The following is a 14612-nucleotide window of genomic DNA, read 5'->3' as shown; positions in this document are numbered from 1 at the left end:
TATATATATATATACAGGTAGTGGTCACTGTACCTAGCCTACCTGTATATTAACCACCAGAGATACTGAATATAGCCTATTAAACATGTACAGTAGTTTATTTAATTATTTTTATCCTTTTTACCATATTCAAACACTATAATATGTAATACGACGTGACGTAATAATACTCGCATCATAAAATATACGACTACAATAAATATCGTAAGTCGCGGCCATCGTAAGTCGACGTTTACCTGTATATATGTGTATACATATATATATATATATATATATATATATATGTACACACATACACATACCTAGGTCTCTTAATCCAACACTTGCCAACCAACACTTATGCAGCCCAGGACATAAACCTAATCTAGGAATTGGTGGTGTTTAATGTCCTGGGCCATATATGTATATGTGTGTGTGGGTGAAAGAATAAGCGAAGATGGGCTGGAACTCCTTTATTGCTTATACGTTTCGACCAACTCGGTCTTCTTCAGTAAGCTGTCTACAAACTGCTTGAACCTTACAATTATACACTCGAAGACGGGGACACGGACAGATCATCCCGCTGGCTGTCTGGGGATTCCCTTTCCCGTACCATGTATATGTTTACCAATCTCGTTTGTGCATAGCCGAGCACAAATGAGACTTGAGGTCACACAGGACATCTAACTCACTCATTCAGCACGCTGACCAATCTGGACATTTGTCCCACTGGGATGGGGTCGAGGTCCTACACATGAGATTAAAAATGAGACATGAGGAAGACTGTTGAAGCTGCCTATATTAATTCTTATGAAAATAACAATGACAGGGAAGGTTTCGTTTGTTTATTGAAGGCAGCAAGTAAATTGATAATAAATACGATTGGTAAACAAGGTACGGAAAAGGGAATCCCCAGACAACCAGCAGCAAGTGTATAACTGTAAGGTTCAAGCCGTTTGTAGACAGTTTACTGAAGAAGACCGAGTCGGTTGAAACATATAAGCAATAAAGGAGTTCCAGCCCATCTTTGCTTATTCTTCCTCCACCCACACTCTCATCTGTCTAAACCATTCATCCATATATATATATATATATATACACACAATGGAGAATGGTTGTATATGGATGTTGTGATGCATGAGGTGGAATGGGTGGGGGATGGGGGGGTTAGGTAGTATGTGTGAGAAAAAATTTATGCAGCCCGAAGGGATTTCTCCCCGTCTTCTCCTTTTCTGTATGGGGGGATGGAGAGGGGGGTCGCCGATTTAATGAAGCAGCCTTGCTGTGTCTTGCGACACTGCTTCTGACCCAGGGCAGTGGACAAGATGCAGAGATGACCTGTCATTCAGGAGGTGCCAAGATAAGAGGGAGGGTAGAGGGTGGAGGGGAATGGAGTGTATTAGGGATGGAATGGGTGGGAATGGTTTTTATGCCTTTGTTTTTTGGCTACCTCCCTTGTAAGGGGGAAAAAGCCTTTGGTATATGTATGTATTTTCCATATGTCTTACTATAGACTTGTTTTCCTTTGAAAGGAGGTCTATGACTTCACAATAGGTAGTCATTATAGTTAGATGGCAATTTCAGGTACAAGACTTTCTTCAGTAGCTTTGGATATTCTTTGTGGTTAGAGAGAAATGTTCAGAAGAATGGAACAGTCTTCCCTAACCAAAAGGTAATAATATCCCAAGCTACTGAAGAAGGGTCTTGTACCCAAAATAGCAATCTAAACATAATGATTACCTATTGTGAAGTCATAAACCTCCTTTCATAGGAAAACAAGTCCACAGTAAGACATATGGAAAATACTCTTAAGAACATAATAGGTGCATAACTAGCCATCACTTTCAATGAGGTCTGCATAAGAGAAAATCTCCTTCTCATATATACTATTAATAAATATATATATATATATATATATATATATATATATACACATACAGTCAGAGCTCGCTTAACACGAGTGTTAGGTTCCTTAGCAGGACGAAATTCATATTGGGCAAATAACAGGTGTTATAGGAAAAAATAGGTTAGGTTCCCAGATTCACTCCAGACATTGGTGCACAATATGAACCAGCAGGCTATTGAAATCATGCTATCATGAATCATGGTCATGTTTGGCAAATGCTGGGATATACAGTACCTATTGGTGTAAACATGAAATTTCGTGCATGGTGAAATCATGTTGGGCGAGATCTGATGGGATATATATATATGTATACATATGTATACATATATATGTAATATATATATATATATATATATATATATATACATATATGTAAATATACATATGCAAAGAAATCACAAACAACCCGTAATTCATAAAATATGCAAGTAATCATTAGGATAATGAGATCTTGGTAACTAAGTTACCAAATTCTTATTTTCATAGTGGTTACTTGTATATATATAAACGGTATATACATATATATATATATATATATATATATATATATATATATATATATATATATATATATATATATATATATATACCAAAAGGCCCATTCCCCTTATAAGGGGGATGGCTTAATACATTATATATTCAGTATCAATATTGATGCAGTACTCTGATACATCTATCAGTCTTTGTATATACCAATAAGGTTCTTCCCCCTTATAAGAGAGATAGCCAGCCAAGGCATGCCCCCACCCCACTCCCATCTGTCAATCATTTCCCTTTTTCTTAGCCCACTGCCCAAGTCAGAAGCAATGCAGTAAGACACAGCACATCCCCAGCAAGGCCAGCAGTTTCATTTACATGGCAACCCTCCCTCATCCCTCTCATGTAAAAACTGAGATTAGGAAAAATCCCTTCAGGCCATGTGAATTTATATTCCATTCACAACCATTCTCAAATCAATCCTATCTCTTTTCTTCTTCCTTCCCTGCTCAACAGACATTTCTCTTTTAATCAAAGCCCCCTTCACCTTGTCAATCAATCTCATTCTTGGTCTACCCAATACAATATTGATACAATATAGGCATTATATATGACAAAACAGGTCAAACTCAACTAACAAAATGGAATTTGATCTATTACTTACTTCACATGTCGTGCAGTTGTCAAAATCTTTTGCTAACATAGCAGGATGCAACGAATTCTTGCAAAGCTCCATTATCTGATTAGCAATATCTTCCGGCACAAAACAGGATGAAACCTTTGGTGATCTTAAACCATGTTCACACACAAGTTCTTGATTAAATAAAACTTCAACTTCTTCACTATTTGTGTCTTTCTTCTTTTCTTCACTACAAGATTTAACATCTTCATTCTTTGATATGGATTTAGTACTTAAAGAAGGTGTAACTTTGGCATTATTACTGTCTTTTTCCAACTCATTTGAACTTATAACCATACCTTCACTACTATCTCTATTTTTATAAAATCCATTGCTATTTTTTGTTTCAGGTACATTATCACTTGGTCCACTGTCCATACCATTTCTTTCACTATCACCAGCAGTGGAGGCAATAACATTAGTTTTACACAAATATGCATCACTACTAGCTATGTGTTCTCCACTAGTTACTAAGTCATAAGCTTGGTCACTTTTGGCATCAGTGGGTGCACTTCCAACATCACCTGTATCTCCTTCTCTAGTTCCATCAATGTCACTTTCTACATCATAAGAATCAAGTCCATTTTCCTTCACATAAGCCTTTAAGGCAAACCTGGGCCAATTTTCTAATGTGTCACTTCCAATCAATACTGATGGCCTGTGCAAGAAAAACAAAAAAAGGTAAGTCAATTCAAAAGAAAATATTGATTATTCAATGCAACTACTGCACTCAATCTAGGCTAAAGGTTAAAAATAAATAAATAAACAAATAAATTAATAATATATATATATATATATATATATATATATATATATATATATATATATATATATATATATATATAAATCACCCACTACTTTACCTCTAAATTCACAAAATCATATTTGTCCATAATGAAATATTGTGTGTATTTACATAGTTATATTTTACTGGAAGGGGAGCTATGCTTGTGGTGTCCCATCTTCATATCTCATTTTATCTAGACTGTTTTTAAATTTTTGTATTGTTTTTGTACACACCACTTTCTCATCTAACTTGTTCCAAATGACTATTACTCTGTGGGGAAAGCTGTTCTTTTTCAGATCTCTTCTATAACTGTCTTTCTTGATTCTCTTTCCGTGTCCTCTTGTATTTCTACTATCCCATTTTATTAGATCCTATCAATACTTTCTATGCCTTTCAGGATTCTATAAATAGTTATCAAATCTCCTCTCTCTTCTTTGCTCTAATGTCTGTAGCTCAAGTTTTCCTAGTCTCTCTTCATATGATAGTTCTGAGTGTGTTGGTGCCAATTTTGTAATTGCTCTTTGTATTCTTTCAAGTTTTGTTATATATTTTTTTGTACCTGGTGACCACATTGTCGCTGCATATTCCAATCTTGGTCTTATCAAAGTGACTAGTATTTTCTTCACCATTTCTTCATTCAGGTATGTAAATGCCACTTTGATTGTTCTTATTAAATTGTAAGTTTCTCCAAAAATCTTGTTTATATGTTTCTCAGGGGACATATTATTCATAATAATGACTCCTAGGTCTTTCTCATTTTCTACTTTTTTTATTTCTTCTTCTCCCAATTTATGATCCCATTATTCTTTTTTTGTTTTTTCCAAATTCCATTATACTACACTTCTTAATATTGAATTCCATCTCCCACTTCCTACTCCATCCCCATACTTTATTGAGATCACTCTGTAGTGACTCACAATCTTCTTCAGTGTTCACTTTTTTCAACAATTTTGCATCCTCCACAAGGAAGCTCATATAACTTTCAATTCCTTTATCCATATCATTCATATATATAGCAAACATAATTGGGGTCAGAACTGTTCCTTGTGGAACACCATTTATCACTTCATCCCAATTAGAGTGTTTGTCTCTTATTGCCACTCTCATTGTTCTTTCATGCAAGAAGTCTTCCATCCACTTCAGCAGTTTGTCCTGTATTCCTCTTGCAGTTTCTAATTTCTTAAGCAACTTCTTATGTGGCACTTTATCAAAAGCTTTTTTCAGGTCTAGAAATGCACAATGAGCCCATCCATCTCTCTTGTATTACATCTATTAGCCTTGAATAGAAATACATTAAGTTTGTGACGCATGATTGTCCTTGTCTGAATCCAAATTGCCTTGGATTTAGTGCATTGTTTTTTCCAAATGCCTTACCCATCTAATTTTGATCATTCTTTCACAAATTTTTGCTATCGTACTTGTTAGAGAGACCGGTCTATAGTTAGTGGGAGTCTTCTTCATTTCCCCCTTTATATATTGGTACTATATTTGCTCTTTTCAAATCTTTTAGAACTTTTCCTTCTTTCAATGAACTGTTTATTAGGCTATGTATTTTGTCTGTTAGTTCATTCCTGCATTCTCTCAAAATCTAGTTTGCTATTTCATCTGGTCCATGCGATTTTCTGACATCGAGATTACTCAAGTGTTTCATTATTTCATTTCTTGATACTTCTATCTCTTTCATAGGGAGGACTTTCTCCTCCCATTCTATATCTCTAGGTTGCATGTTCTCCCTTGTAAACACTGATTTAAAATGCTTGTTCATAATTTCTGCCATTTCTATTTCCTCTGTGTATTCAACTCCTTGCCGTAGTTTCTCTAATTCTTGTTTGTTTTTCAGTTTGTTATTTACATATCTGTAAAATAGTTTTGGTTGATCTTTACATTTTTCTATGACATCTTTTTCATATTTTCTCTTTTCTTCTCTGCACACTTGTACATATTCATTTCTATAACTAGAATATATTTTCCATTTTCAGGTCTTTTGTCTTTTTTCCATTTCATCCAAGCTTTATCTCTTTTGTCTTTTAACTCCCAACATCTTTTGTTGTACCAGCACTTTACATATTCTTTTTCTTGCTTTTGTCTTGGGACATACTTTTCCACTCTTTCTTTATAAATTCTTGTCAAAATATTCCATTTCTCTTCTACTGTTGTTTCCTCCTTGTGTATTCTTTCCCAGTCTGCTTTTTGAAAGAATTCTCTTAACTTATCAAAATTTGTTTTTTCATACATCAATCTTCCCTTTCTATATTGTTCATTTTTTTTTTCATGTATTTTTCCTCATTTAGTTTAATCTTGTCCACTATTTCAGGTTCTGATGTGATTATTAGGTCCAGTCTCCATGGTTCTTCCTCATTTCTATACCTAGTATTCTCTTGTATCCATTGCATCATTTTATATTCTATAATCATATCAAGTAGTACATTTCCCCATAGGTCATCTCCACCCTTCACTGTCATCTCTTCCCAGCAGACTTCTTTACAATTATTATTAGGTCCAGTCTCCATGGTTCTTCCTTATTTCTATACCTAGTATTCTCTTGTATCCATTGCATCATTGTATGTTCTATAATCATATCAAGTAGTACATTTCCCCATAGGTCATCTCCACCCTTCACTGTCATCTCTTCCCAGCAGATTTCTTTACAATTAAAGTCACCCATTATAACTATTCCTCCATCTTCCATTATCTTATTTAGTGTTATCCTTGTGTCTTCTAACATACTTTTGTGTTCTCTCTCTTCCCACGAGGCCGTTTTAGGAGGCACCTAATTTACTACAAACTTCCTGCTCTTCCCGTCCCTGTCCTCCACTCCCATCATAATCATCTCTACTCTATTCTTTCCATATGACATTCCTAAAATTTATATCCTTCTTAGTCAGGAACATAACTTGTTTTACCTCTCTGTTTCTAATCCAGTAATTATAATCACCATGTCCTACACTGTTGGGTGGTAGTGGACCTTTCAATTTTGTTTCCACAATTCCCATTATGTCTGGTTCTTTTTCCTTCAGATAATCATTCTGTTCGTTCAAGCCTGTTATTAATTCATCTATATTTGTGTGAGACACTTTTAATTTTCTGCTACTTCCATTGTGTTTTCTGTTTCCCTTCTGTTTTCCTCTGCTATGAACCATTTCTTCACTTTGATATTCACTACTCTCCAATAAAATTTCTCTTTTTCTGTCTCTGTTTTCTTGGTTTTTTTTTTAGCTTCTAGTCTTTTTGTCTTCTCATCCTCTTTTCTCTTTATTCATTTCTCTTTTTATATTGCTCACTGTCTGCTAGTTTCCCTGTTTTTGCTAAGATATTCTCTGCTGTCGTTTGTGACCTGAATTTAACCTTAATTGGTCTGGTCTTATCTGTATTGTATTTCCCAAGCCTATACATTTCTTCTATTTGTTTCCCTATTTCTGGTTCATCTTCTTGAACTACTTCTAATATATTATTTACTTTTTCCTTTTCCTCCTTTATTCTTGTAGTCCTATTTAGATTATACTTCTCTTCCATCCCTAATATAATTATACATTTCTTTTTATCTGCTAAGTCTCTTTTATATTCTTCTCCCTCATCACTTTAATAACTGTGTTTTCAGTTTGTTCTTTCATCTGCTGTTTCATTATACCTCTAAATTCAATTTTATTGTTCTCTTGTACTTTCTTCCAACCACTTACCTCTTTTGCTATGGACTCTTTATTCTCTTTATTACTCCTCTTTAATTCCTCATTCTCTTCCTTTACTTCTCTTAACTGTCTTTTTAATTCTACTATTTCTTTAGTTAGGTTTTGGTTCTCCTTCTTTAATTCTTCCAGCTTATTAACTCTTTGAGTAATTAACTTTATTTGGTTAAACTTAGCTTCCCAATTTTCATTAATTTCTTTTAGTTTCTCCTCAAAATTTACTAGTTGGGGGAGGTTGTCATTTACTCCCTCATTAAATCCATGGAAATAGTTATCTTCACCTTCAATTGCACTGCACTTATCTATATTTCTAATCTTTACATTTTTGCTAATCCCTTCGTCTTCATTATCATCCGGTCGCCATTTGTTGACATGGCGCCTGGTTTCCTGGACCCAGTCTTCCCCTTCCTCATTTCCTTCCATTTTCCTCAGTAATCCCTCCCCTTATCCTTTTTCATCACCTACACCACGAGCTTTCCCCTTCCTTATGAATACAACACAGGTAATTCCTTGTCGTTGTGATCCTCGAAATTCTTGGATAACTCCGGAGTACAAACTTCGCTGCCACTTTTATAACAGCTATTACCCTCCCAGATTTTGTACGTCTCATATGACTCCCTCGTCCTATTTTGTAACCAATCTGTGTAAGCTCGCTTCTTCTCTTCTACAACCTTCTTCATTTCCTCATCCCACCATTAACTACCCTTCCTTCTATTTCCTCTTGTCCTTCTTGTTCCACACACCATCTTTGCACACTTTGTGACTCCCTCCTTGAACCATCCCCATTCCTCCTCCACACCTACCTCCACTCTATCCTTCACTCCCTCCCACTCCTCCTTCAGCTTCTTCTTGTACTCCTTCTCCTTTTCCTCTTCATTTAAAGAGTTCACTGTAAGCACCTCCCTACGTACAAAGAAAAGAAAAGAGAAGTAAAGAAAAAGGTAAAGGAGGCACAGAGGAGAGCAGATGTAAAATGGGGTAAGAGTATGACAGAAATTTTGAAAGTAATAAAAAGATGTTTTGGAAAGAAATGAAGAGAGGAAGAGGAGGCGAATCAAGTAGAGAAGAAAGGGTAAAAGGTGCAGATGGAGAGATGATAATGGAGAAGGCAGTAAGGGGAAGATGGGCAGAATATTTTAGGGAGTTGCTAAATGTGAAGGAGGATAGGGAGGGAAAGATAGCTGCAGTGGGAAATGCTAAGAAAATGACCGTGATGAATGAGGAAAATGGAGGAGAAATAAGGAAGGATGAAGTGAAGGCAGCAGTTAAGATGATGAAAGCAGGTAAGGCATCTGGTCTGGATGGATGCCATGCAGAATGTCTTAAAAAAGGAGGTACAGTGATGGTGGACTGGTTGGTGAGGTTATTCAATCATTGCTAGAGAGAAGGTAGAGTACCGGAGGACTGGAGGAGTGCTTGTATAGTTCCACTTTACAAGGGAAAGGGGGACAAGTGTGAATGTAGTAGTTTCAGAGGGATTAGCTTGTTAAGTGTAGTTGGGAAGGCTTATGGGAGGATCTTGATTGAGAGGATTAGGAGAGGAACAGAGGGAGTAATTGGTGAGGAACAGTGTGGATTTAGGACAGGTAGAGGTTGTGTAGATCAGATCTTTGTGGTAAGACAGATATGTGAGAAAGGGGAAGGATGTTTTTTGGGCCTTTATGGATCTGGAAAAGGCTTACAACAGGGTAGACAGAAAGGCACTGTGGGAGGTTATGCGGATATACGGGATAGGAGGAAAGCTTCTAGGAGCTGTCAAGAGTTTTTATGAGAGTTGTAGAGCTTGTGTCAGGATTAGAAATGGAGAGAGTGAGTGGTTCGAGGTAAAGGTGGGACTTCGTCAAGGATGCGTTATGTCACCCTGGCTGTTCAACTTATACATGGATGGGGTGGTGCGAGAGGTAAATGCAAGGGTAGTGGGTCAGGGATTGGAGATGGTTAAAGAAAATGGAGAAAAGTGGGAGGTGAGCCAGCTGTTGTTTGCGGACGACACTGCGCTTGTGGCAGGATCGGGGAAGGGATTGAGGAAGTTGGTGACAGAGTTTGGGAGAGTGTGTGATAGAAGAAAGCTAAAGATAAATGTGGGTAAAAGTAAGGTGATGAGATGTACAAGGGGTGAAAGTGGCAGTAATCTGGAAGTGAGCATTAAGGGAGAGCAACTGGAGGAAGTGGATAGTTTTAGATATTTGGGTGCAAATGTGGCAGGAAAAGGTGGAGTAAAGGTGGAGGTAGAATGTAGATTGAGAGAAGCGAGTAAATGCCTTGGTGGATTAAAAAGTGTAATGAGGAATAGACATTTGGGAATGGATGCTAAGAGGAGACTGTATGAAGGAGTGATTGTGCCAACAGCACTGTATGGAGCAGAAACATGGAACATAAGAGAGGAAGAGAGAAGGAGTTTGAATGTGTTTGAGATGAAGTGTCTGAGAAGTATGATGGGGGTTACTAGGTTTGATAGAGTGAGAAATGAGGAGGTGAGGAGGAGAACAGGGGTGGAAAGGGAGTTGGGAGATAGGGTTGATGAAAGAGTATTAGGATGGTTTGGACACATGGAAAGAATGAGTGAAGAAAGACTAGTAAAAGAGGTATGGAAGGCAGATGTGGAGGGAGTGAACATGAGGGGACGTCCTAGGATGAGATGGATGGATGGGGTGAAGGGGGCTTTGGGGAAGAGGGGAATGTCTGTTGAGGAAGGACGGGAGAGGACAGAAGATAGGGGTGAATGGAGAATGGTTGTATATGGAAGATGTTGTGATGTATGAGGTGGAATGGACGGGGGGATGGGGGGTGTGGTAGTGTGTGTGAGCAAAATTTTGACGCAGCCCGAAGGGATTTCTCCCCGTCCTCTCCTTTATATGGGGGGACGGAGAGGGGGGGTCGCCGATTTAATGAAGCGGCCTTGCTTTGGATGTGCTGTGTCTTGCGACACTGCTTCTGACCCAGGGCAGTGGACAGGGTGCAGGGATGACCCGTCATCTAGGAGGTGCTAAGATAGGAGGGAGGGTGGAGGGGTGTGGAGTGTTATCAGGGATGGAATGGGTGGGAATGATTTTATGCCTTTTCCTCTTTTGGCTACCTCCCTAGTAAGGGGGAAAAAGCCTTGGTATATGTATGTATGTATACCCTGCTAGATGAGAGCTCAGAGCTCATATATGACCAATCTATGGGTAATACTGTGACCTTACACACATACCCCTGATTCCCTGCCCACAAAAATTGGAGTGTTGGCTCACAGTACAGCGACCACTGAAATAGCAATTCCAAATGCTACCACTGTCCCATCAAACCATGTATGTGTGTATTTACCTAGTTGTATCTTATGGGAAGGAGAGCTATGTTCATGGTGTCCCATCTTTGTATCTCTCAGTGTCTAATTTGCTCTTAAATTCGTGTATAGTTTTTGCACACACTATTGTTTTATCCAGTTTGTTTCAGTTTGTTCCACTCTGTATGTAAAACTTTATTTCAGGTCTCTTTTAAAACTATCCTTTTTGAGTTTCTTATCATGTCCCCCTGTATTTCTCTTATTCAAAATTAGTAAGTCCTCTCTATCAAGGACTTCTGTACCTTTCATGATTCTGTAAATGGTCAGCAGGTCGCCTCTTTCTCTTCTTTGTTCCAAAGTTGGTGATATGGTTTAACGTCACACACTCCCCCCTATCGGGAGGTTAGGACGGTGCCCTTCACAGAGGGCTTTGCAGCGTGGGATTTAATGAACCATGCCCTTGGTTCAAAGTTGGTAATTTCAATTTAGCCAGTCTCCTCATATGACAGATTTGAGAGTGTTGTGGCCCATTTCATGGCTGCTCTCTGGATTCATTCAATTTTTTTTATATTCTTTTTGGTAATGTGTGTGTGTGTGTGTATTTACCTAGTTGTATTTTATGGGAAGGGGAGCTATGCTCGTGGTGTCCCGTCTTCATATCTCATTTTATCTAGACTGTTTTTAATTTCGTGTATCGTTTTTGCACACACCACGTTCTCATCCAACTTGTTCCAAATGTCTATTACTCTGTGGGGAAAGCTGTTCTTTTTCAGGTTTCTTCTATAACTGCCTTTCTTGATTTTCTTTCCATGTCCTCTTGTATCTCTAGTATCCCATTTTATTAGATCCTCTCTATCAATAATTTCTATGCCTTTCATGATTCTATAAATAGTTATCAAGTCTCCTCTCTCTCTTCTTTGCTCTAATGTCTGTAGCTCAAGTTTTCCTAGTCTCTCTTTATATGATAAATGAACGCAGCATCATTTGCAAGTATCGTTGAACTACGGAGAGCGCGCTAAACTAAAAAATTCACTCAATTTTTTTTTGTTTACAATTTTTTTTTTTTACAGTTAGTTCAAATGTAAAATCGAAAAAATGTAAAACGAATGAACGTAAGTAGAGGAGCGTCTGTACTACACTTCTTCATATTGAATTCCATCTCCCATTTCCTACTCCATTTCCATACTTTATTGAGATCACTCTGCAGTGACTCACAATCTTCTAGTGTTCACTTTTTTCAACAATTTTGCATCGTCCACAAATAAGCTCATACAACTTTCAATTCCTTTATCCTTTAGCAAACATTATTGGGACCAGAACTGTTCCCTCTGGAACTCCACTAATCACTTCATCCCAATTAGTGTTTGTCTCTTATCACCACTCTCATTTTTCCTTCATGCAAGAAGTCTTCCATCCACTTCTGCAGTTTGCCCTATATTCCTCCTGCAGTTTCTAATTTCTTTAGCAATTTCTTGTGTGGCACCTTATCAAAAGCTTTTTTCAGGTCTAGAAATGCACAATGAGCCCATCCATCTCTTTCTTGTATTACATCTATTAGTCTTGAATAGAAACACATTAAGTTTGTGACGCATGATCGTCTTTGTCTAAATCCAAATTGCCTTAGATTTAGTGGGTTGTTTTTTTCCAAATGCCTTAACCATCTAATTTTGATCATTCTTTCACAAATTTTAGCTATATGTTGTAATGCATGAGATGGGGGGTGAGGTAGTATGTATAAGCAAATTTTGACGCAGCCCGAAGGGATTTCTCCCCGTCTTCTTTTATGCATGGGGAGACGGAGAGGGGGGGGTCGCCGATTTAATGAAGCGGCCTTGCTTTGGATGTGCTGTGTCTTGCAACACTGCTTCTGACCCAAGGCAGTGGACATGGTGCAGGGATGGCCCGTCATCCAGGAGGTGCTAAGATAAGAGGGAGGGTGGAGGGGTGTGGAGTGTATTTAGGGATGGAATGGGTGGGAGTGATTTTATGCCTTTTCCTTTTTGGCTACCTCCCTTGTAAGGGGGAAAAAAGCCTTGGTATAAATATGTTTGTACTTGTAAGAGAGACTGGTCTATAGTTGGTAGGGTCTTCCTTATTTCCCCCTTTATATATTACTACTATATTTGCTCTTTTCCAATCTTCTGGAACTTTTCTTTCTTTCAAATGAACTGATTATAAGACTATGTATTTTGTCTGTTAGTTCATTCCTGCATTCTCTCAAAATCCAGTTTGCCATTTCATCAGGTCCATGCAATTTTCTGACATCGAGGTTACTCAAGTGATTCATTATTTCATTCCTTGTTACTTCTATCTCTTTCATAGGGGGGACTTTCTCCTCCCATTCTATTTCATCTGGTCCATGCGATTTTCTGACATCGAGATTACTCAAGTGTTTCATTATTTCATTTCTTGATACTTCTATCTCTTTCATAGGGGGGACTTTCTCCTCCCACTCAATATCTCTAGGTTGTATGTTCTCCCTCGTAAACACCGATTTAAAATGCTTGTTCATAATTTCTGCCATTTCTATTTCCTCTGTGTATTCAACTCCTCCTTGTCTTAATTTCTCTAATTCTTGTTTGTTTTTCAGTTTGTTGTTTATAAATCTGTAAAATAGTTTTGGTTGATCTTTACATTTTTCTATGACATTTTTTCATACTTTCTCTTTTCTGCTCTGCACACTTGTACATATTCATTTCTATAACTAGTATATATTTTCCATTTTTCAGGTCTTTTATCTTTTTTCCATTATATCCAAGCTTTATCCCTTTTGTCTAATAACTCCCTACATCTTTTGTTGAACCAACACTTTACATATCCTTTTTCTTGTTTTTGTCTTGGAACATACTTTTTCCACTCCTTTATCAATTTTTGTCATAATAGTCCATTTCTCTTCTTCTGTTGTTTCCTCCTTGTGTATCCTTTCCCAGTCTTTTTGAAAGAATTCTCTTATTTCATATATATATATATATAAAAAAAAAATAAAAAAATAAAATAAATAAAAAAATCCATACATTAATCTTCCCCCGTCTGGGGTATTGGCTGCTTGTTATTGTGGCAAAGTAGCATGCAGTTGATACCTTAGGGTCTATATGGGGCACCCCTACGGACCAGAGCCACACATCATTTTGTCTATGATAGAGGAAAACTCTGTTCATAGAGAAATGATGACACTTTTATACTACGACTGTCCCTCCGTTATGCTGTCCTCCAACCCCTTGTTGCTGTCCTGTACCATTTCTCTGAGTATTCCTTTTCTGTGATGGGGGAATTCCCTGTGGTGGGGGAAAAGAATACTGCCACCAAGTATTCCCACTTGGATCGTAAGAGGCGAGAAGAAAGGGATGGGGATTGGGACTAGGCATCCTTCTCCTTGTAGCCCCACAGGGGACGGAGAGGGGGGGTCGCCGATTTAATGAAGCGGCCTTGCTGTGGATGTGCTATGTCTTGCGACACTGCTTCTGACCCAGGGCAGTGGACAAGGTGCAGGGATGACCCGTCATCCAGGAGGTGCTAAGATAAGAGGGAGGGTGGAGGGGTGTGGAGTGCATTCAGGGATGGAATGGGTGGGAATGATTTTATGCCTTTTTCTTTTTGGCTACCCCCCTTGTAAGGGGGAAAAAGCCTTGGTATATGTATGTACATTAATCTTCCCTTTCTATATATTTATATTTTTTTTCATGTATTTTTCCTCATTTAGTTCCAGTTCAACCAATATATGGTCACTTTTACTTATTGGTGTCTTATATTCAATCTTGTCCACTATTTCGGGTTCTGATGTGATTATTAGGTCCAGTCTCGATGGTTCTTCCTCATTTCTATACCTAGTATTCTCT

The 14612-nt window shown here is 37.8% G+C and overlaps 1 protein-coding gene across 1 annotated transcript in view; it reads right to left on the bottom strand.

Moving 5' to 3' along the window:
• LOC143032302 (ubiquitin carboxyl-terminal hydrolase 48-like) overlaps positions 1–14612 on the bottom strand; it is a 66387-nt gene that overhangs the window by 14794 nt on the left and 36981 nt on the right. Inside the window, exon 13 of the mRNA XM_076196797.1 lies at positions 3027–3699. Coding sequence (XP_076052912.1) covers positions 3027–3699 — 673 coding nt within the window. The remainder of the gene's footprint in view (positions 1–3026; positions 3700–14612) is intronic.

The sequence above is a fragment of the Oratosquilla oratoria genome, chromosome 13, assembly GCF_046742065.1.
Source record: "Oratosquilla oratoria isolate Oo_2021 chromosome 13, ASM4674206v1, whole genome shotgun sequence".
Taxonomy (NCBI): domain Eukaryota; kingdom Metazoa; phylum Arthropoda; class Malacostraca; order Stomatopoda; family Squillidae; genus Oratosquilla; species Oratosquilla oratoria.
The sequence above is the reverse complement of the archived record's forward strand: the minus strand, read 5'-3'. Positions and strand labels throughout refer to the sequence as shown.